This window comes from Epinephelus lanceolatus, chromosome 10, assembly GCF_041903045.1.
Source record: "Epinephelus lanceolatus isolate andai-2023 chromosome 10, ASM4190304v1, whole genome shotgun sequence".
Lineage (NCBI taxonomy): Eukaryota > Metazoa > Chordata > Actinopteri > Perciformes > Serranidae > Epinephelus > Epinephelus lanceolatus.
This window is the reverse complement of record NC_135743.1, coordinates 7424673-7447411: the sequence shown is the minus strand read 5'-3', so window position 1 is coordinate 7447411 and position 22739 is coordinate 7424673. Positions and strand designations below refer to the sequence as shown.

Sequence of the window (22739 nt, the reverse complement as noted above, 5' to 3'; positions counted from 1 at the left end):
TTCACACAGAGCAGGTCCATATATTGAGTTGTAGACCAGGGGATCTCAAAGAAAACAAATCTGGACCCTGTGGTTGGACCAGTTGGAAACCACCAGCGTAAGCTCCTAAAAGTGAAAGTATTGTGGGCTGCACTTTGAGATACTATGTTGTAACATATGGACAGAAAGGATCGAGTTTCTGGTTACTTACTGCATATGGATCTCACTATTTTGATGATTTCTTCCCTCTGTGAAAGACAAAGAGTGTAATGCTTTTAATACAAACTGATTTGTCACTGAGTTATGGTAAATAAATGCTGATTATGTCTTTCAGCTTTAATTTAAGGGTGTTTAAAACTAAATCAGTTGGCACAGTCTTGGACTTCCATGCAGGTTACTCCAGTTTATAGCAGGACACAGCCTCTAGTGTACCCAAAATGAATGTGAACACCCTCAAAAACCTATCCATCTATTGTCTGCTCCTGATCCAGGGCCGGACGCAGTGGCAGCAGTGAGGTAGTCCAGACATCCGAAGGTGTTCCCAAGACAAATGAGATGTTTAATCCCTCGAGTGTGTTCTAGGTTTACCCCAGAATCTTAAAAATACTCAAAGGAAGGTGCCAGAAGGCATCCTGATCAGAGGGCCAGACCAACTCAACTGGCCCCTTTTAACATGAAGGAGCAGCTCTACTCTGAGCTCCCTCCAGATCTCTGAGCTCTTTACCCTTTCTCTAAGGCTGAGCCCAGCAACCCTGCAGCATCCTACCCTCAAACACCCTTAAACCTAGATGTCAGATTAGAATGATCAGAATGAAGACTATTTAGGGGGAAAATACTTTCTTCCTCTAAAGTTCGGTTTAAAAAGGACAACTCTTACACTGTTCATCTAAAATGGATGAGAACACCTTCAAATTAAAGCTAAAAGACAGCACTTATGGGCCTAAATGATGAAACATGTTCCAGTATTGTTGACTGTACTTTTTGGTTTTCAGTGTCATAAGTGATGCACTTTACTTACTGTAAGTCCAGGGTCTCCCTTTTGTCCTACTCTACCCTGTGATGTGAGAGAGATTAGCATTTGTTAGCTGTTTACATATTGTCAGATTTCCTTAAGAGCATTAAAACCACTCTAAAAAACTAAATCCAGTACCAAAGGTCCGGTGGGTCCGGTCTCTCCAGGTTCTCCTCTGTCTCCCTTTTTGCCTTTTTCACCTCTGAACCCTCGCTCCCCCTGCGAGAGGAAAGACACAGTCATCTTGAATCACACAGTGAGGCTGGGATAGAAAGAGGTCTCCTATTCCCCTCTAACACAACTTTAGGTAAATAATTGATTAATATAAGTATGTTTTATTAGGGGTGGGAATCATGATACAATATTATTGTGATATGCTGAGTATAGTGATAAGATATATTGCCATTTACTACCCATTTCAACTGTAAATTATGTCCCTAAAGGAAAAGACAAAGTTTTCAGCCTGCTAATCTCACTTTAGCCATTTTTCTGCAGCGGCAGAATTCAGAATCCAGGAGAATATTCTAGTAGGCTACCTAAAGTTTAACTGGTATTTGTGATATTAGTAGTTTATATGATTAATAAATCAATATTTGTCACTGTGTGACGATATGATGTTGCCACACAAAGATATCGCGATACTGTGCAGTATTGTTTTTTTCCCCCACTTAGTTAACTGATTTTGTTTTAATCTTTTCACGTTTTCATTTTTGCTAGTTTAACACTCCATATTTCATTTTTACTATATTCATAATACAAGCGCTGACATTATATCATTACCTTGTCTCCTTGTAGACCTTGTCCAGGAGGACCTCTGGGGCCGGGGATCCCCTGAAATCCAGTCTCCCCCTGGAAACACAGAGCACAGACCATGTCAAAGAGAATTTAAACAAAAACATGATGGACCTAATAGAAAGTTTCTTCCTTTTTTTTTAGCACATGAACCTCGGATTCTAGACTAAATTGTTTTCTACTTCCAAAAGGGATCTGAGAACAAACAGCAGCTATTTTGCTAGCATTCAACAAAATCACCCCATTAGTCATAGCCATTGACAGTCTCATGGGAAATGACTCAGGTTGCTTTAGTTGTTAAATTCTGAAAAAATAAATAAACTTCCAGGAACATTTTCCGACTTTTTCTGAAAGACCACTAAAAGAAACCAAAACAAAATAAAATGAGGATTAAAACATACACACAGATATAACATTGCATATCATTTATATGCAGATGATACCTGGCTGTCTCAGGTTATCTAGGCTACTTGACTGCCTCCACTTGAGAAATATATGTAAACTGAGATCTGTTGTTTCAACTTCTGAACTAGAAATGATTATACATGCCTATATCTCATCTCGCATTGAGTGCTGCACTTTTCTCCTCACTGAGTATGTCAGCTCTCCCTCGACTGCAAGCAATCCAGAATGCTGCTGCAAGACTACGAACTAGATGTAATAGATGCTCTCACATTACCCCGATACTAAAATCCCTTTAAGTTTTGGATCCAGTTCAAAATTCTCATTCTTACTCACAGAGCATTGCACCATCAGGCTCCTTCTTATGTAGCTGAACTTCTTCACCTGTATTCTTCAGCTCGCTCTCTTTGATCAAATACGCTAAATTTGTTGTCTGTCCCTCGCACTCACCTCAAGACATGTGGTGATCGAGCTTTAGCGGCCGTAGCACCTAAATTTTGGAATGATCTGCCTGCTCCCTTACGATCTGCTGACTCCGTGGTTTCTTTTAAAAGCCAGCTAAAGACAAACCTGTTCAGACAGGTGTTTGGGTAACTTGTCTGCACCAGCGCTCTACTTTTACAAATTCCCTGTATTGTCGTTGTGTAATGTGATTTCTTCGTTTTTCTTGTGTGTGCAAATACTTTTGCTAATTGTGCACTTTTAACTACGTGGCCCACGTAGTCGCTTTGTCTCTGTGATTTCTTTCTTGTTGTATATTGCCCTTGTGAAGCACTTTAAGACCTATGTCCACGAAAAGCACCATATGCATAAATTTTACTTGCTTTCTTACTTTTATCATTTCATAGTCAATCTAGGCATATTTGTCTTCATGCTGATTCAGTTTCGTCATTATATTTGAGTCTTTAGCCTAAAACATTGCTCACCAGTCACTTAAAGGGAAGAAATACTTTTACTCCTTAAATAAATTGACCAGTAACTCTGCAGTGAGTCCAGTCAGGTGACCATATCCATTCATAAACTGTCTAATAAAGCAGATTGTGGGTTTTAGTTATTGGTCAAACTTTTAGAGTCTGACGCTGACAGCTGACAGTGTTACCTTTTGTCCTTGGATGCCCTCTCCAGGTAACCCCAATGGACCAGGTGGTCCTATTTGACCAGCTGAACCCTACAGGAAACACACCAACATTAATTTAAAGGCAATATATTTATAGTTTAAATTATATACAAGCCAATGTTTTGAACAGGACAGATTACCTTAGCACCAATTATGCCAATTCCTGGTGGCCCAGCAGGTCCAGGAGGTCCAGGCAAACCTCTGTCTCCCTGAACAGGAAACATTTATAGATATTTATCAGTAATCACAGAAATCTGATCACAGACACAAAGAAAGTCAAGAAAAAAAAGAAAGTACATTGCAGTTATAAACACGAGGATGAAAACACACAAATAATATATAAAGTAAGAATCAGCACAGCGAGAAAAAACAATGATGTGGTTTCATTGGTGACACTGTCCTGATTTTATGTTTTTCCACAGGTGAACTTTTACCTTTGGTCCAGGTAAACCAACGCCATCTGATCCAGTCTCTCCCGTCAGACCAGGAGGCCCTGGAAGTCCTGGAGGGCCAGGATAACCGTCACCTTTAAGTCCAGATGCCCCACCAGGTCCTGGTGACCCTCTGTCCCCCTACAAACCCAAACATGCCACCTTTATATCAGTACTTTAAACGTGAGGCTCAGTGAAGAGTAAACATGAAGCTGGACTCACCTTTGGTCCAGGTAAACCTATCCCCTGCTCTCCCATGGCTCCAGGTGGACCTCGCTGGCCCGGTTCTCCCTGACAAAAAACAGAAGAAGATCAGTAAACCAACTGTTGTTGACAGTTACAGCACCTGTTTGTTTGCACCATGTGGACTTGCTGTACCTTGGCACCAGCGATACCCCTCCCTGGTAGTCCAGGTACACCTGGCGGCCCAATGATTCCTGGTTCACCCTGAAAAACCAAACACTCATCAGGAAAAGGTGGGACTGAAACACTTCCTGTGTCTGTCCTTTCAAATTAAATTTCCACATGGTCCAGTCATATAGGTTTTGGTTTATTTGACAAGACACAGCTCCTAAAAGAGTTTCACGTTTGTTTGTTTTTTGTGTGTTTGTTTGTTTGTTTTTTCTGCTACTAAGTGACCAATGAAATCTTGCTGACTAATGACCATTCTGGTTGTCTAACGTTTGGTTGACTATTAAGGGACAGCCCTGTCCTGCATTGCCTATTTCTCACATTTTTAGTGACTGTTTAGCTGTAAAATGAGAATGTTTGCTCCGGCCGGTGGGCGGTGCTTGGTTTTCCCCTGACCATATCCAACATGGACGGTCAGATCACAAACTTTCTCATTTACAATGCAGTTGCAGAATCTTGATTCATACTTGATCAGCGCTGCATAGTTTGACAGTTTGAGCACAGTTCATGAGCTGTGACTGACAGCTATGTTTGAGACTCCTCAGCTCTGATTGGTTGTTTTCGCTCAGCTGTACATTCTTGCAAATGCCATTAGAGGCAGAGACAGTCTGGATACAGTGACAGTCTCATAAAATATGACAAAAAACTATTTTTATAAAAGTTACCAGCTGCAGCTTTAATACCTAATTTGGAGAGAGATTTCTCAAAAGTGTTTGAATATGTACTTTGTCATTTTCCACCACTATTTCTATCAGATGTGACAACATTTTCTTTGAATGACATTTTCATATAAAATGCTTCTGGTTGTGTTTACTTACCTTCGACCCCATCGGCCCCACAGGACCAACTGCGCCAGGTGATCCTCTGGTTCCCCTGTCCCCTCTGTCTCCCTGCCAAAATAATACCAAACTGTTGCTCTTATTCCTCCAAACAAGTTGAGCTCTCACATGATCACTTCATAGATGACGTGTAAAATGTCTGTTACCTTTGCTCCAGGTATGCCCTTACCAGGAGCACCATCAGGTCCCCTGGGCCCCGGTAATCCAAGGTCACCCTGTCATTATATTGAAGCAGTCAAAGAAGCAGCAGACTGGTAAGAAATATTTATATATTATATATATATGAAAAGGAGCAAACAGGTTTATATTGTTACCTTTTGTCCCTGAGCTCCATCCTCTCCCGGCTCACCTGGTATACCTGGTAACCCCTCCGAGCCTGGGTCACCCTGAGAGAGGAAAGTAATGTGCGACTTAAAGTTTGAGATTTTTATTAGGCAGATGATCTTATGCTAATCACCTTAAAAATCCCAGGTCAACATTTTGGGAAATACTCTTATCCGCTCACTTGCTGAGAGACGAGAAGATAAATACTAAAGTACTAACTGTGTGCTGTGACATCAGTTGAGTATATGTCAGCGAACTCAGCCTACGTGGATCTTGCCTGAGTTCTCCGACTTGAAACTTTGACTTGAAAGAGCATTGAATTGCATTTTTGTGGTCGAAGGTCTTTCTTTTTAGTACAGTGGATTGCAGCATGAATCATTGATTAGGTTAGCTTAACATAAAGACTGGAAGTGGAGGGGAAAAGCTAGCCAGGCTCTCTGCAAAGGTAATAAAATGCTTGCACATACCAGCAGCTCTAAAAACCACTCGCACATTTTACTGTGTCTGTTTGATCCATAGAAAACCAAATGACCGGTGTTTATGCCAAGCTAAGATAGCTGGCCCCTTCTGTAGCTTCATATTTGACATACAGACATGAGGGTGGTATCATTCTTCTCGTTTCTATTTCCTGTAGAGTGAGAAGTGTCATAGTGGTGAGAGGACTTACTTTAGGTCCGGGCTCTCCAACACCTCTCTCACCTGTCAGGCCAGGCTCACCTGGGAGGCCCTGATTCCCCTGAGAACAACATTCACACAGTCAAAGGGATATTTAGTAAAATCTGGGACACAGAAAATGCCATAAAAGAATTGAATGTGAAATTAATGTGTCTCAGATTACAGACCATCCACCAATATCATCCACCTCCCAGACATTTGACTGACAAGTCAGCCGTGTTTCACGGGCAGATTTGTGTGATTAAATATGCAAAACAATTTAGATGCAATCAGATGGAGAATCAGCTCACTGTCAGTCACAATTAGTATCTAATTTTCTGTTCCTGAGACAAACATCCTGTTAGTTAAAGGACATTGTCGCTCTCCTGTCTCACCTTTGGTCCTGTTATTCCAATACCTTGAGCTCCTCTGGGGCCTGTAGGTCCAACTGGGCCTTGATCACCCTGCAAAACAGAAGATTAAGTTAAAAACGAATCAAACAAAGTAATGAGACCTCTCTAAAGCTGACAAGACAAATGTAGTGAGGTAGTGGTGTAGGAGTATTAAGAAACACAGAATAAAACACTCAAGTAATGTACAAGTACTGAAGTGCAGTAGTTGAGTAAATGTACTTGGTTACATTCAACCATAGCTGGCAAAAACTGAAACAAAAGAAATATAATTTTCTTGCAGTGCGGCAGTGCGGTTGTTAGCATTGTTGCCTCAAAGCAAGAGGGTTCCTGGTTCGAATCCGGGGTGGGGGAGCCCTTCTGTATTCCGGCTTCCTCCCACAGTCCAAAGACATGCAGGTTAATTGGTGACTCTAAATTGTCCGTAGGTGTGAATGTGAGTGTGAATGGTTGTCTGTCTCAATGTGTCAGCCCTGTGATAGTCTGGTGACCTGTCCAGGGTGTACCCCGCCTCTCGCCCAATGTCACCTGGGATAGGCTCCACCCCCCTGCGACCCCTAACAGGATAAGCGGTTACAGAAACTGAACGAACAGTTTTCTTGCCCTCAGTTTGAGCGTAGGATATCCATCATTAACAACAGGCAGCACCTTGAAGTCTGACATACATTAATGCAGCTTTTACCTTCTCTCCTTGAAGTCCCACACCAGGAGCACCAAGTGGACCTGGAAACCCAGGCGGCCCGTTACTTCCCTGGGGAACAAGATATACAGTAACCAAAGGGCCAGCTCTGCATCAGATGAGATGTGGGTGAGTACTTGAAGCAGAGTAAATGTTGCAGTATCAGCAGGTGGTTTCCCCAGGTTGAGTAAACATCTAAAAATACGTATACATTTTGAGTCTAGTTTACCTTATCACCTTTGATCCCAACACCAGCAAGTCCACGATTGCCCCTTGGACCCTCGTATCCTCGATCGCCCTAAAACAAAAGGTCGAAAATGTGACATACCGTAGACATTGTTGTGCATAAGCTTCACACATGTACACACACGTGGAGGCCAATAATGTAAATTCCTGAGTAAATACACAATGTTTTGAAGTAATCAGTGGAACATTTTCTGTTTCTGATTTCAGTGAGGCAGTCTGCTCTGTTCTCCACCTGCAGAGAACATTATGATCTGCACAAATGTTACACACTGGTGTCGACTCTATAAGGAAGCAGCTTCATTATCTCCACTGTCAACACCCAGACAGCTTCTCTGTCTATTCCAACCCTTCTGTTTTACGTAAATATTTATTTAATATTCATTTTAACAGGGACACAGAGTACATAACATGGACCTATGCCACATACTGCAGCATTTACAGCCTGCGCTCGTTGGCAGCTCTTGTCTTGGCTTTTATGCAGATACATAAAGCTTAATAGGAACACACACACTACAACACACTTACAAGAGTACAATAAAAATTCAAGTAACATTGTAATAAAAGTCTCATAAAAACATAATGAAAAAAGTAATTTGAAGGCAATTGCAGGACACAAAAATGGTGTTATAAAAATAAGCACTGAATATAACCTTTTACAGCTGCTTATTACACGGCTTTGTTGATTATTTTTATCTGATTGGTCCATTACAGCATTCTACGCTCTGATATTGTTGCTATGTACCCAGTTCTGATCATGGACATTTAACCGAAGCATTAAAGTCATTTTTAAATCAATAAAATCATTTGCAGGTCGTCAAATACCAGTGCTTTGGGTTGGTAGCAGTGGCGTAAGGTAGTTACAGTGGGCTCCAGTGCACGTTATTATGACGGGCGCTATTGTGAACACATCGTCTCGTCACATGATCAGAAACTTGACGCTGGATAACATCAACACACATATTACACAACAATCATCATTGCATATTTGTGTATCAGAAAATTACCTAAGAAAATGTTGTTGTTTTTTTGTGAGTTTATATCATCATGTCATCATGGTGTCGTGTGTGTAATGTATATTATTTCCCTAAATATCTCTTAAAAAGGGAAAACATAATAATAATTGAGAACCATTACTTCAGCCGACACATGGTTTAAAACTTGACCCACCTTCGGCCCTGGTAGCCCCTCTCCAGGTGGTCCGGGGTTCCCTAGTGCTCCAGCAGGTCCTGGGGGACCCTGAAACAAACAAACAACTTTTAATAATAATAATAATAATATTCTACATATGTTAAGGCTTCAGCACATGCCAACATAAGACATACATGTGGGTCGATATGAGATAGAATGAAGGTGCACTGTTGAGAAACGCTGCGTGCGTTGTGCTCCAGGTGGCAGCAGTGCTTTGAAAACTGTTCAGATCTTAAATTCTTAGGAATCCTGGAGCCGGGACGTGAGTATAAAGCACAAGACCATGCTCATGTTTGACAGCTTGGCCGGTGTGTAATGTGTAATAACAAAGGAAACCAGATGGAAAAACTATCCTGCATATGTGATTTAGCTTTCTCTGGATGTCTCACCGCTCTTTAGGAAAAAGTTTCTATTCATATCTTTAATCTTCCCCTCATGCAAGGATCTCCATTTCAGCAAGCTGTGTGTGGCTTTCAGTGACGTATTGGACTAACAACAATAACTCAAGTACTGTATGTAAAACAGCTTTGAGGTACTTAAGTATTACCATGTCATGCCATACTCTATACTTATACACCTCCTACATTTCAAAGGGAAATACTGAACCACTACATTTGTCTTAAAATTATAGTTACAAGTTACATTGAATTATGATTTTGCAAACAATTAATATGATCAACTCGTGTGTGTAACAGTGTCACAGGGCAGCAGGTTAAGCAAAGCACCAAAGACATCCCTCACCCCAGCGACACTTTCCATCTCCTCCTGGGGGACCCCAAGGTGTTCCCAGGCCAGATGAGATATGTAATCCCTCCAGTGTGTTCTGGGTCTGCCCTGGGGCCTCCTACCAGTGGGACGTGCTGTTAGTGGAACACCTCTAACAGGAGGCGCCCAGGAGGATCTTGATCAGATGGCCGAACCACCTCAGCTGACCCCTTTCGACTTGAAGGAGCAGCGACTCTACTCCGAGCTCCTTCCAGATGTCCGAGCTCCTTACCCTATCTCTAAGGCTGAGCCCAGACACCTCACAGAGGAAACTCATTTCTGCCGCTTGTACCTGCAATCACATTCTTGCAGTCACTACCCAGAGCTCACGACCATAGGTGAGGGTTGGGACGTAGATGGACCAGTAAATTAAAAGCTTTGCCTTCCGGCTCAGCTCCCTCTTCACCATGATGGAGCGGCGCAGCGCCTGCATCACTGCAGAGGCCGCACCAAACCGCTGATCCATCTCACGCTTCATTCTACCCTCACTCGCAAACAAGACCTCTTAAACAAGATGATAATTAAGTCCCAATGTCTTCAAAGGAGTACTTCCTGATTAACTGTGTCCTAGCTTGTTACCGTTGCTAAAATTGGTCAAATTTGTTGCCATATCAAACTACAAACATTATTGATTATTATTTGAACAAGTTTCAACCATAAAATGTGATCAGGTTTTGGACCTTGTCCACTTTTGTGTCGGGATTGGCTGCAGACTGACTTGGCAGAGATGGTTGCCATCTTGTTTTTAAATGGATTAGTGTATTGTGCTCTTACTGCCACTAGATGGCACAAAAAAGTGTCCATGAATGAGGACAACAGGTCTGAGTTGAGTAGAATGAATTATAAGGTCAAGTAAACCCAAAATGTCAATGTCCACAGATGAGGACACAGGGTCTCAAGAGGATATAACACTTTTAAAAGGGCTGCTCTGCCCATCAAGTAAGTTTTGGTACTTTGAATACATTTTGCTGATAATACTTTGTTATTATACTATAACTTTGATTTAAAGACTTGTAACATAGTGTTTTTATCGAATGCTACTTTTTCTTTCAGAAAAATATGAGTACTTCCACCGTCTGTAGTTTTACATTTATTGTTTTAGTAGTTTTAATCATTAAAGTGGACTTTGAAGGAATCAACTATATGCAAGATCTCGCTGCAGTTACGCCAGTACATGTTTCATATACTCACCGGTAGTCCTGGTTCTCCGATCCCAACAGGACCTGGGGGACCTGATCTTCCCTGAATGCCTTTTTCACCCTGTAAACATCAAACAGCATCACTCAACAACTTTCAGCTCTTACGGCAATTTACAGTAATTCATTAAACAGAGCGGTACTATTTATTCTATCTCTTGCAGTTAGTGGGAGCTTGTAAGTTTCTCTCTATCAGTGAAAAGAATGTTTGAATGTTTCATATGGAGAGAATGACCACCCACCCTTTCTTTTTCAGGCATAACAATGATTTGAGGAAGATTTTATCACTACAGCAGATTTTTTTCCAGTAATGTTGATATAAGAGTTACCTTGGCTCCTGGGAATCCGATACCGATGTCCCCCGGTGGTCCAGAAGTACCGCTGGGCCCTCTGTCCCCCTGTGGCAATTAAACAAGTTCACATGTTTGCATTTCATGTGATGGCAGCTTAACACTGCAAATAGATGTGAAATAACTTTTTTTTTAAAGTAACCTAATGCATCTCATCATCCTCACTTTTTGTGCATTTAAAATAATATGTTGTTATTTGAAATGAAACAAAATAAGTCTTCATTGCTGCAGGTAGCCGCATGATGGGTGCGTTCTGAATGGCATACTTTTTCTTTTTACTTTTAGTAAGCTGCCTTTAAATAGTATGTTCTGTTTCTTGCCGTATGCACACAAACTTTCGCATAACATTACCCCCTGAACTTTGACCCTCTTGCTTTTATATCTCTTACCTTGGAGATAAAATAAACGCCACTCACCGAGTTCACCAGATGTAGTAGAACATCCTGGTATTTTTTGCATACTGAATTTGGCATACTGTGTATTAGGACATACTAAATCTTTTTCTGGCGTACTATACAGTGCGGTAATGTGGGTACTGGGATGCACAGATAGACTGAATCACAGTGATGTCACACTAACAACAACAATCACTTGCGGGTAGACGACTAGTAATTTGCTAGCGTATTTGATAAACTAAATCTACTGTCAAAACATATTTTAGACACCTTAAAAACTCAATAGCAGTTTAAGTTTTCCCTTTATTTGGAATATTTTCACCTCTTTACCTGACACACTTAACAGTCAAGGCCACAGTAGACCAGCAACTCCTGCGTTATGTGAAGTAAAATTACTTTTTTGTCAGAGGAGTCTGGTAGCTTTGATATAACGGCCTCAGTTCCCTATTGGTAAGGGCTGTCTGACGGCAAGGTAAAGTGGTGATAATATTCTAAATATAGCATACACTTAAACTGAAACTGATTTTTTGGGAAGATGAGCCTTTTATCAGGAGGCATGGTTTGCTCAGAGCCGTTTCATGTCATGTACATTACATGTTAGGGAAGTCAGTGCAGCCATTTATATTTACATTTGCATCCTGAGATGTTTTACATGCAACATCATCTGCAACAAGAACCTCAACCTAACTTTGTTTCTGTTGTTAATGGGATTTTAACTGCAGTACATTTTCCATGGAGCTTTTAAAATGCTTACTAAACAAACCTGAATAAAATGAATGACGTTTGTGGCATTTACAGTAAAATGTTAGTGATATCTGGTGGAAAATACTGTTATACTCGTCTCTTCATTAGTTCCAACAGTCTTGATCCAACCTCTTATGGCATTTAGAAAGTAAAGACCAGTCCTTTGTCCTGTCTGTAAAACTTGCTGTTGATAAATGTCTGGACTTTTCCTGGATGTGCGATAAATCACATTACATTTCATCTGTATAAAGACATCTTTGTTAAGAAGCTTCGGAACAGCTCTATGGTGATGGAGGCATCAGCATCTTATTAGCCCTGGGCACACATTTTAAAGGTCGTTTTTATCTGATGATACAAATGTTGTGTGGGAAAGTGTCTGGGGAGCGCTGAACTGGTCCACTATTCTGAGGACAAATGATCCCAAATTTCTAAATGATCTTAAATAACTACATTCTTTGGTTGACTAAATAATTATGCTGTTACGGACAGAATGCTCTGTAGCTTTGGGGTGTTTATAGACTGTTTGGATTTATTGTATTTCCTAAAAAAGCTCTTTAAACCTTAAAAGAATAGTTCAACATTTTGGGAGATATTCTTATGTGGATGGATAAACCACCAATAAATGTGGGTAGGTTTGAATTTGTGGGTTTTATAGATGATGCCAGGTGTTTTTAAGAAGCAGCCTACTCTCAACAAGAAAGTGAATCATTTTTTTTTCTCCAGAATTTTCCTTTAGTATCTATCAGGTTGGTGGCATGGTGATGCAGTGGTTAGCACTGTCACCTCACAGCAAGGGTTCCTGGTTCAAACCCCAGAGTTTGCATGTTCTCCCTGTGTCAGCGTGGGTTTCCTCTGGGTACTCCAGCTTCCTCCCACAGTCCAAAGACATGCAGGTTAATTGGTGACTCTAAATTGTCCATAGGTGTGAATGTGAGTGTGAATGGTTGTCTGTCTCTATGTGTCAGCCCTGTGATAGTGTGGTGACCTATCCAGGGTGACATTCTCTAAAATGTGAACATAGCAGAGAGCAGAGCAGAGCTGCAGAGCTGCTGCCCGACTCCCCATTAAGAGAGACGCTGTGCATATCTACACATGAGAAGCAGCATAACTTCATTGATTATTTCAGAAGCTAAAAGATTTTGCTGCTTAAATGTCCCACAATATTTGCTGCAGTGACATCACTACTCTTACTAAAACCGCTCGCTTCTCCAATTTGCAATAGCAAATTCTCCAGTAGCGATGTGTCAGATGCAGCCGTGGCTTACTTTGTGCCCAGATTATGCACCGTTTAAGTGGCAAAAATGGTGAGACACACCCTAAATGCATGTGCACCAAATCCTAGTACAAGTTGTGTTATATATGTGTGAAACCATTTAATTTCAAGGTGCCCATGACTTTAATCCAGCCAATCGACTCAAATTTAAATGCATCTTGAGTTTTTGGAGAAACTTACTTTAGGTCCTGCTGGGCCCTCAGGTCCCATGTCACCTGGTAGTCCTATTGCACCCTGCAAAACAAATTTAAAATCTTATATAATCCCTCAATACAACATACATTTGCTTTAAAATATGCAGTTTCTTTTATCCAAACAACTGGGGTGATTTTCTTCATTTTACAACAAAAATTTTGAATCCAGTGGCACAAAATGATCATGTATGAATTAAAAATGAAGCCCTCGTGTTGTATGACCGATCTGCAGGTCAGCCCGTCCAACCAACCACCAATGAAATCACTAAAATCAACATTCATTGCTTTCATGTCCTTCGACTCAGGCCAAGCTCACAAAATAACAAGGTTATACTGACACTGTGCCAGTAGCACAGAGGAGGAAGAGTGGTGCTGGGCGGCCAGGTCCCTGCACTAATCCCACCACACAAAGTCTGTTCCTGCAAAAGAATAATATCCTGCAAGCCTGGATTCACTGCTTTGGATAGCCACATTAGTATCAGGATTACCCATAAGCCAATATTCACATTCCATTAGTGCAGAGATGAATAAGAGACAAATTCCACTTCCATTTTTCATATTGGAGAGTGAACGGACAGTCTGATGTCTGTGTATCAATATGAACAGCAGGCAGGCAGTAAACTGTTCAGGAACGCAAATTATAACAATGAAAAGTATTCAGAATTGAAAAACTGGCGTGGACTAGAATGACAAATAAAAATATTTGATGAATCTGATGATAAAAATGATGAGAAATGAAAAATTAAGTGATTTTAATGAGACACTAAGAGTCTACAGCCATGCTCGCAGCTCTCTGAGGCTGTATTTAGACACAATGGCGTTTCAAGCTAAATGCTAACATCATCATCATGCTATCATGCTCACTGTAACAATGCTAACATACTGATGACTAACGTTGTTCAGCAGGTGTAATGTTCACCATCTTTCACTCTCTGAGTTTATAGCATGCTGGTGTAAGATGAGATTTATTTTCATGAGGATGTACCCTTTACGTTAAATTTGGAACTATTTAATATCGCACACCCAGTGAAGACAATTGGAGGCTAACATTGCTGTCTTTATGACGCTGTAAAGATAATGGTATCTTCTAAAACTAGACAACATAACACATCCACTGGTATACACTATATCATGCTAGCCTCTTAAGAAGGGGGCTAAATAATGCTCAAAACTGAGACTCAGGGTGCTTTTAGACCTAGAGTTGTCTTGCTTTGGTCTGAATCAGGAACTAATTTTGTTGCATAGTTGCCTAGAGTTGGTTCATGTTCTCACGGCAGCATTTACAAGTGGACCAGATCAAATGCCTTGCGTGAGAAAGCTGCTCTTGATTGGTCAGAATTTCCATGTGGGAAAAATCCAGGAAGTAAAGCAAACGTTGAAGAAGAGTACACTTGCAAGATAAATGTGACACTTTCTAATGTCACAATGGAGGGACAACTACACAGGTTGATTTTAGCGCTGCTCATCGTGGACTATATTGCTGTCATTGTTCATTTTAGTCAAACCATACAGTTTGAAAACGAGGCGCGGCTCCAACTAGAAAACAATGTTTTGATGCATTGGATGTGCTGAATGTGCATATTAAGGCAGTACAAGAGGAGGTACACATTAATAATCCTCCAGGACTGTAACATGCTCATGTTTAACCCAAACAATGTGTCATGTGACTGCAGTTGCTTCACATCCAGGTCGGAACACCTTCTCACCACAAATGAACCGCACCAGAGTTAGTTTGTAACCGGACTGAGACCTAGATTATTTTTTCGTAGCCTGGAAATCCAGACCCAAATCTAGAAAGATTTAGGGTCTGGCCATGGGTAATGAAAATGGCCCAACTCGAGGGGTGGCACCAAGCATGCATTTGTAAAAATATCACTGCATGCAATTGGATAACACTACGACCAATCAGAACAATACACGGGGTGATGTATACGCTTAGCTACCAGCAGAGCTAACTGGTAGATTAGACTCTTGCCATATCCGGTCGGCAAAACAGCAAAAACGTCCTTCTTGCAAAGGAAAGATTTGAGCATCGTCTTCTGTTCCTCTTTTAGAGAAAAAGCCAAGTCTAACTTGTTCATTGTAGCGGCCAAAGCCATTTCAAACAACTGGTGTTCATCCGTAGCCATCTTGCAATGTTTACTGACTGATTCCGGACTTCATCGTCGCAGTGCTGTCGTCATCTGTTTAGCTCGCCTCTGGCCCGCCTATATCAGATACACCGATGTGATTGGTGCAGCTCGGTTTCATGGGCATAGGTAATGAGCATCATTACTGATTGCCAGAGTGACTCGCTGAGCAAATTCAAATTGTGCTCTCACGAGAACTCTGGATTTCCAGGGTAATTTTTTCAGGCTTTTTGCCTTTAATTGACAGGAGAGAATGAAATGGGGGAGTGAGAGAGAGTGGGGGGATGACGTGCAGCAAATGATTGCGAGCTGGGGTCAAACCCGCGACCGCTGCAGCGAGGCATCGCCTCTGTATATGGCGTCGGCACTATCCACTACGCTACTGACGCCCCCGTTTTGGTGCACAGTCTGATTGCTGTGTTCACACCTGCCCAAACGAACCGCACTGAGGGGGCAAACGAACTTGAGTTTGATTGAACCGAACCAAACAGGGCAGGTGTGAAAGCACCCTGAGTCACAGGGCTGATACACAAAATATTTTTCACCTTTGTTAACACTTTTAGATAGGGCATTTGGCCATGGTGGAGGTCTGCAAGAGCCATTCTACTCAATAGTGAGTTTACCTGTTCTCCTTTCAGTCCTCGCTGGCCTGGAGGTCCCTCAGGTCCCTGCAAAATGACACTTCTATCATTACGAGGACAAAGTCTGTGGTATTAATTGAAATAGTGGTTTTATAATGTTCATACAGTGTCACCCTTTTCCCCCGGAGCGCCACAGTCTCCTCTCTCCCCCTAGAAGACCAAACACAAGTTTAGACTGTTCCCTTTTATTCTTAGGACGTCATTATACTTGATGAGAGTTAAACAACTGCCGCTGAAGATAAATATCACCCACCTTGCTGCCCTTATAGCCTGGGTGACCCTGTAAAAGGTGAAACAGTTTTAAAATCTACATTTCATCTGAGGCACGTTACTTAGTATTTAAGAGATTATTTTTTACCTCTGGACCATCACTTCCAGGTCGACCATTCAACCCAGGCTCCCCCTTGTAAAACAAAAAAAAAAAAGACAAACTTGAAGTGAGCTGCATGAAATCAGACATTAAAATATTTTGCATCTTTGTGTGATGACTTACCCTCGCTCCTTTAAGACCTGGTGGCCCTCTGAAGCCTTGGTCCCCTTTTCGACCCTGGGATTAATAAAGTAAAGTCTTGGTTAGATGCTAAAAGCCAAGATGATGCTATGTATGTTTGTGATGAAGAAAAACAAAAGGAGAAACTGATAATTTTTGTAAAGGTTATAGTTTTTGTTCATAACTCACTGGACTTCCTTGTGGACCCCTTTCTCCTCTTTCACACCAACACACTTGAGCCTGTGGACACTAACAGAGAGAAATATACGAAGTCAGTGCTATCATTTAAACTTATTGATTAGAGAAGTAAAATGCTGGATTGTATTTACAGACTTACCCCTTCAAATGCGACTGCACCCTGGATGCGAAACATGAGACAAAAAATGTCAGTGGCAGTTCATTAACTCACAGAAAAGATCAATCTATTAGTTTTGGGGAAACCTTGGTGTATTCATGTTTGATGCTGTCTGTCCTCAACACTATTCTGTGTCTGTCTCCCAGGCTAAAATTGTGAATGAATAATATCACACATTTCTGGAAAGCAGAACAAGCCGCTCTCTCAGACAGGTCCTGACCTACTGCAAATGCATTTGACATTTCTGTGTGTGTGGAAAATGCAAAGCAGATGGGAAAGCCCCGTCATGCAGACACAACTGTGTCACTGAGATGTGAACCCACTGCGAGGACAGCAAGTGCAGATAAAGAGAAGTGTATAAACCCCTCTGCATGCTGCTGTCATTCTGATCGGCTGCTGGGTGTGTGCAGTGCATCATTAGTGCTACGCAACCACGTGGAAGGCAAAGAAGAAAGCATGGTTCAATCCAAGCAAACACATTTTTGCACCTTTAGCCAAACAGTTTGAAGAGAATACGTCTAGATAAGTTCAGGGTTACTGTTAAACCTAATGAAAGGCCTGTGTTTCTTGTTTTGTGGTGAAAACTACAAATAATAAAGGCATTGTTGGTGACAGGTACCCGAACGCCTCGCCATCCTTCCACACTGAGAGATGTTACACTGCTCACAACAAGGTCTGTAGATTATCTTGAGTAACTGGGTCATGATTTCTGGAAAGAGATATTGCCAATGAGTTTTTCAAATGCATTTTTTTGGCGCTTTGAGCACCACATGCTGAGGGCCATCTGTTCAATTATATTGGAGAGAAGGCAGACATCAGCCTGGCCTCAATCCCAGGGCGTCAAAATACGCCACTTGGTCATTACAGTGACACCGGGAGCACCCTTTAGTGTCAGTTTGAGATGCTTCAGGCTTTCAACCAACTCCAATGTAAACCCATCTGGGTCATTATTGCACAGTCAGAGCAAGAGTCCGTTTTTTTCGTCCCAAATTGTCGCACGTCCAAAAAATAAATACAACTTCACATTGTGTCAATCACATTTGCACACTGAGTCCAAAACTTTTGTCTGTCACAAAATCATTTCATATCTCAGATAGCTACTTTCAACAGGTCAGATAATGATATTCAGGTGGATGATGATGAGGAGGAGGAGGATGTGGACCGCACACAGAAGATGGAGGACAGCTCCGCCCCTTCATGCAGCTGCTGTGCCAAATGGTGACAGCCAGATATGTAACTCCAGTAGAGAGAGGCAAAAGTAAATGTGTCTTTTCATTTTGTCACCTATTGTGAATTTTCACAATGAAGAGGGAAATAAAACGCATCGGAATCAATGTGCAAGGTTTCTGTGTGTAACAATTTTTTTCAGATGACGGATTAAAAAAACGCATCCAAAATAAACAGACTCAGTGTGCAAAGGCCTTAACAGATATAGGCTAGTTTAAAAGTGGGGCCGTCCACTTAGAGTGGGTGGGAGTTTGGAGTGGAGGTGGATTGGTCCAACAAACACAGGACTTTGACCCAGGAGATCAGTGTTTCTGTCCCTTCTGAAACTAGAAGTCAACGTTGAGTTATTTTGTCACATCAGTCGGTAGCCATTTGAGTCGTTACTTATCTACCACAATCTTTTCCTAACCCTAACCAGGTAGTTTTGTTGACTCAACTCAACCACAGGCCCCTTGTTAGTAACAGAAATCGACTCACGTGACGTACCACTGACTCCTTCTGTGTCCAGATATAATGCAAAAGGTTGACCCCGGCATCATTATGATAACACTGAGCAGCACTGACATTAAAGTATAATTTTATTTTCATTAAATTAATTTACCGTCACACATTTTCCAGATATAATCAATGAGATTGCACTGATTACGTGAGAGTAATCTGACAGAGAAGGGGAGGGGGCTTTGCTGTACCATAAGTATAAATTAACCATTTCTTGGATGATCTGTGTCACACAATGACAAATTAATGAAAAATTAAGGTAGAATGAATGTTAAATTTTAAATGAACTCACTTCCAGGATTGCATCTAAGGAATTTATAGTAATTTGGCCTTTTTAACAGTAAAAGTAACTAATGTGGTGAAACATTAGTACTGCTACCAGTAGATTAATGGTTAAATCATCACATTTAAACTGGTTGAATTATAGGAAATCTGAGTGATATTTTGCAATCATAACTTTATGTAACCCATTATTTATTTCATTTATAGTGGTTTCTACTGAAGAGTGAAGACACTATCTTAGTTGGTTTTGCTTTTCATGTGCTTATTGTTAGAACATAATTACAATTTTTTGATGGCCCCCAAACATTTTGAAAATGCCCCCATTTTTTAGACCGTGGGGGCCAAAATTGCCCCCAAAATATTTTGTTAATTTCATACCCTGGCACAGGTGCCATCTTAACTATGGTCATCATACTTGCAGCCACACTCACCATCTCTTTGAGCATCTTCTCCTCCAGCTGAGGATCAAGAAGACTTTGGACAAACTGCTGAGCAGGTGTGCTGGCAATGGCCCGGAGCTTGGCGTTATTCTGACTCTGCTGCCCGATGTCTGATAAACCGACAGCGAAGAACTTTATGCCGTGACCTTTGGCCTCAGCTGCAGCTGAAATCACATCAGGGTTACGGGGATGGTCGACCCCATCAGTCATCAGCACTGCAACCCTGACGCTGTCTGCCGGCGTCTCCTGCACCAACAGCTGCGAGGCATTGGTGATGGCGTAAGTGGTGTAGGTGCCGTGGCCAATGTAGTTCATGGTGCTGACTTGACTGTGAAATAAATCCAGGTCTTTCCAAGTTGAGAATCGGTGCTCCACAGAGACGGAGCTGCTGTACTGAAGTGCGGCCATTCGCATCTTCAGGGTCCAGCCGGCGACCTGCAGCATTGAGAGGCGGGTGCTGAAGCTCAGCACGAAGGCCTTCTGCTTCTCAAACAGGAATATTTTTGCACTCTCCGAGCTGTCCAGGATAAATGCCACCTCCAGTGAACATGTCATACCTCAGGGAGAAGGACACCAACAAAACCTCCAGTGAATGTTAAGATTCACAATGTTATAGAGGAAAATAAGAGCTCTGGAGAGGGTTGCAACTGCTTAGCTCTTATCAGGGGCTTAAATATAGACAGTGCAGGCGGTGCAGTTGTACTGGGGCCTGTGAGGTGGGGGGCCCACAGAGTCGGCCCTCTACCAATGTGCTGGGTGGATAACGGTCCCTTGTGAGTGACTGCCACCTTATAAATATGCCTATGTTCTCATTAAATTGAAACCAGTGCCATTTGCTATATATGCCCTTGAAAAAAGGCAAACACATCGCCATCATGTTTATTTTGCAAACCCCAAATTGTCGCACGTCCAAAAATAAATACAACCTCACCTTGTGTCACTCACGTTTGCACACTGAGTCTGGAACTTTCGTCCATCATTGAAATTTTTGGAACAGGTTTGATTTTCTGTCAGAGCCTTTAGAGATGTTTGACCAAGAATCAGTGAAAAAAATGTGGTGGCGGGACACAGACAGAGGAACGGGGCGGAATCATTTCATAACTCAGATAGCTACTTTCAACAGGTCAGATAGTAATATTCAGGGGGGTGATGATGAAGAGGAGGAGGATGTGGGCCGCTCCGCCCCTTCATGCACCTATGGTGCCAAATGAAAGACAGGGAGGGAGTGGTGACAGCCAGATAGGTAACTCCAGTTGAGAGAGGCAAAGGAGAAAAATTTGTAAATGCGTAACTTTTTTTTTTTCTTCAGATGATAGATTAAAAAACTCATCCAGGGAGGTGGGAGTGGAGGTGGATTGGTCCAACAAACACAGGACTTTCACCCAGGAGATTGGTGTTTCTGTCCCGTCTGAAACTAGAAGTCAACGTTGAGTTATTTTGTCACAATAGTCGTTAGTAATGTGAGTCGATGCTTATCTACCACAATCTTTTCCTAACCCTAACCAGGTAGTTTTGTTGACTCAGTGCCAGGTGCCAGCTGGAGATCAAACCACCAAATCTGTGATCAGTGGACAGCCTGCTCTATCTCCTGAACCACAGCCGCTCTGCAAAGGTCCCACTGAGCTCTGGATTTGTGGGTTTGTGGATTCAACTAATATAAAGCTCAAAAGGACTTCAGATTTGGACTTGAACTGGGATTTTAAACACCAAGGATTTGACACTTAATGACCTGACTACTATGCTGCTGCTCATCATCCCATGGCCAGTTCTTGTATGTGATGTTAAAGTCTGAGTTATCTGTATTTTTCTTTACATATGCCACCCAACCATTCTATAAGCGCTGAACATTGTGATTGGAGCTGTCCTGTGGGTGTAACCTGTCTGTTACACCCACAGGACTCTCAGTGACAGACCTTCACCACCAACATGTGGATACCTCCAATATAAAATTACCATTTTCTCCATCGTCACGCAGCCTGTAGTTGTTCCGGCGCCCTGTCTTCCTTCTCTGGCCTGTGGCCTCGTGTACAAGAGCCAACAGCAGAAGGCAGAGCCCCACTCCTCTCCGCAGGTTTCCCCTCAGCAACACTTCCATCCTTGCAGTGAAAACAGTTGACAAGACAAAGTAATGAAGTGCGTAAACTTACAGTGAATGCAACACAAAATATTCAGCCAGTGTTATAAAATTCACCTGTTTATTTGTTACAATCATGCATCCTACTAGCCACACCCAAACAGAGAGCTGTGAAGTTTCTCACAGTTATGATAACAGCTTGATTTGTTCAAATTCCTAATACTGATAAAGTGTCTGCAATATTACATTGACAAAATATACACATATGTAAAGCCAGAATCATTTGTGCAAATATTCACTGATCTAAACAAATATTCAAATTTTGCAACTTTTAAATAATCTGCAATAAAACTGAGTAAACATACATTACATAAGCATCTCTACATACAACCCATGACTTATATGAATCCAATGACTTGTCCAAACTGTACACACATTAAAGCTGTCACTCAAACTGTAACACAACACAACAAGTAAACAAATAAAGATTGAATTTGGCATCAAATAAGAATAATTATTAATGTTTTACCTAGAATTTCATTTAGCTGCAGTCAGTGCTTGTAGTCCAATCAGCTGTGGCTCTTTGGGTGGCATTTCGCCTCGGAATCAAGTCCTGCAAACCGGGCTGAGACAGACTGAGGACCATCAGATGAGCTGGTGTGCTGTGTGTGTAGCCGGGGGCTCTGGGGCCGCTCCAACATCTCAGAGCCTGAACCACTGACCGAAAGGACTTTATGTTTGCCCGACTCTGTGGCTGTTCACTGACAAAACAAGTCCCTGCAGGAATGTTAAGGGACTATTGGAATAATAGAGAGACTACAATTCAATTTCTCACTTTAAAACGGTGCCAACATAGCTATTTGTTAAAGTAAAGTATCCAGCAGCAGCACAAACACACCACTGTGTAAGAAAATTAAAGGAAAATTGTGATGTTTTTCATCAAGGCAGGTCTTAATCTCATGGACAGACAACCTGTGTCACTTTTCACTTTAATTGGGAGGGTTAAGACAGTTTTTGTTTTGTGTTTTGGGCTGTTGCGCATGGAGATTGTTTGGATGCTGTGCGTAAAAGCCCCTAATGAGATTATTTTACTTTCCACTGTTGCCCACTAATGTGAAAACCAGATGTAGCATGATTCCTATGTACAGAACAGACACCCTATTAAGTTTATGTGTGGTATAAGTGGTAGTATTTGTGGCCTA

At 41.7% G+C, this 22739-nt stretch overlaps 1 protein-coding gene across 2 annotated transcripts in view; it reads right to left on the bottom strand.

The window, feature by feature from the left end:
* Positions 1 to 22248, bottom strand: part of col28a1b (collagen, type XXVIII, alpha 1b) — a 28418-nt gene extending 6170 nt beyond the window's left edge. For both annotated transcript variants that reach the window (XM_033639980.2, XM_033639981.2), the window contains exons 1-30: positions 22067 to 22248; positions 21417 to 21559; positions 19455 to 20020; positions 16999 to 17019; positions 16851 to 16910; positions 16665 to 16718; positions 16530 to 16574; positions 16425 to 16451; positions 16277 to 16321; positions 16154 to 16198; positions 13388 to 13441; positions 10775 to 10843; positions 10441 to 10509; positions 8464 to 8532; positions 7280 to 7348; positions 7054 to 7122; positions 6357 to 6425; positions 5975 to 6043; positions 5298 to 5369; positions 5130 to 5198; positions 4963 to 5034; positions 4112 to 4180; positions 3956 to 4024; positions 3737 to 3874; positions 3443 to 3511; positions 3285 to 3353; positions 1772 to 1840; positions 1130 to 1210; positions 998 to 1033; positions 191 to 227 (exon numbers count right to left, since the gene is read on the bottom strand). In XM_033639980.2, coding sequence (XP_033495871.2) covers positions 191 to 227; positions 998 to 1033; positions 1130 to 1210; positions 1772 to 1840; positions 3285 to 3353; positions 3443 to 3511; positions 3737 to 3874; positions 3956 to 4024; positions 4112 to 4180; positions 4963 to 5034; positions 5130 to 5198; positions 5298 to 5369; positions 5975 to 6043; positions 6357 to 6425; positions 7054 to 7122; positions 7280 to 7348; positions 8464 to 8532; positions 10441 to 10509; positions 10775 to 10843; positions 13388 to 13441; positions 16154 to 16198; positions 16277 to 16321; positions 16425 to 16451; positions 16530 to 16574; positions 16665 to 16718; positions 16851 to 16910; positions 16999 to 17019; positions 19455 to 20020; positions 21417 to 21558 — 2392 coding nt within the window. In that variant the 5' untranslated portion in view covers position 21559; positions 22067 to 22248. The remainder of the gene's footprint in view (positions 1 to 190; positions 228 to 997; positions 1034 to 1129; positions 1211 to 1771; positions 1841 to 3284; positions 3354 to 3442; positions 3512 to 3736; positions 3875 to 3955; positions 4025 to 4111; positions 4181 to 4962; positions 5035 to 5129; positions 5199 to 5297; positions 5370 to 5974; positions 6044 to 6356; positions 6426 to 7053; positions 7123 to 7279; positions 7349 to 8463; positions 8533 to 10440; positions 10510 to 10774; positions 10844 to 13387; positions 13442 to 16153; positions 16199 to 16276; positions 16322 to 16424; positions 16452 to 16529; positions 16575 to 16664; positions 16719 to 16850; positions 16911 to 16998; positions 17020 to 19454; positions 20021 to 21416; positions 21560 to 22066) is intronic.
* Positions 22249 to 22739: the final 491 nt, after the last annotated feature.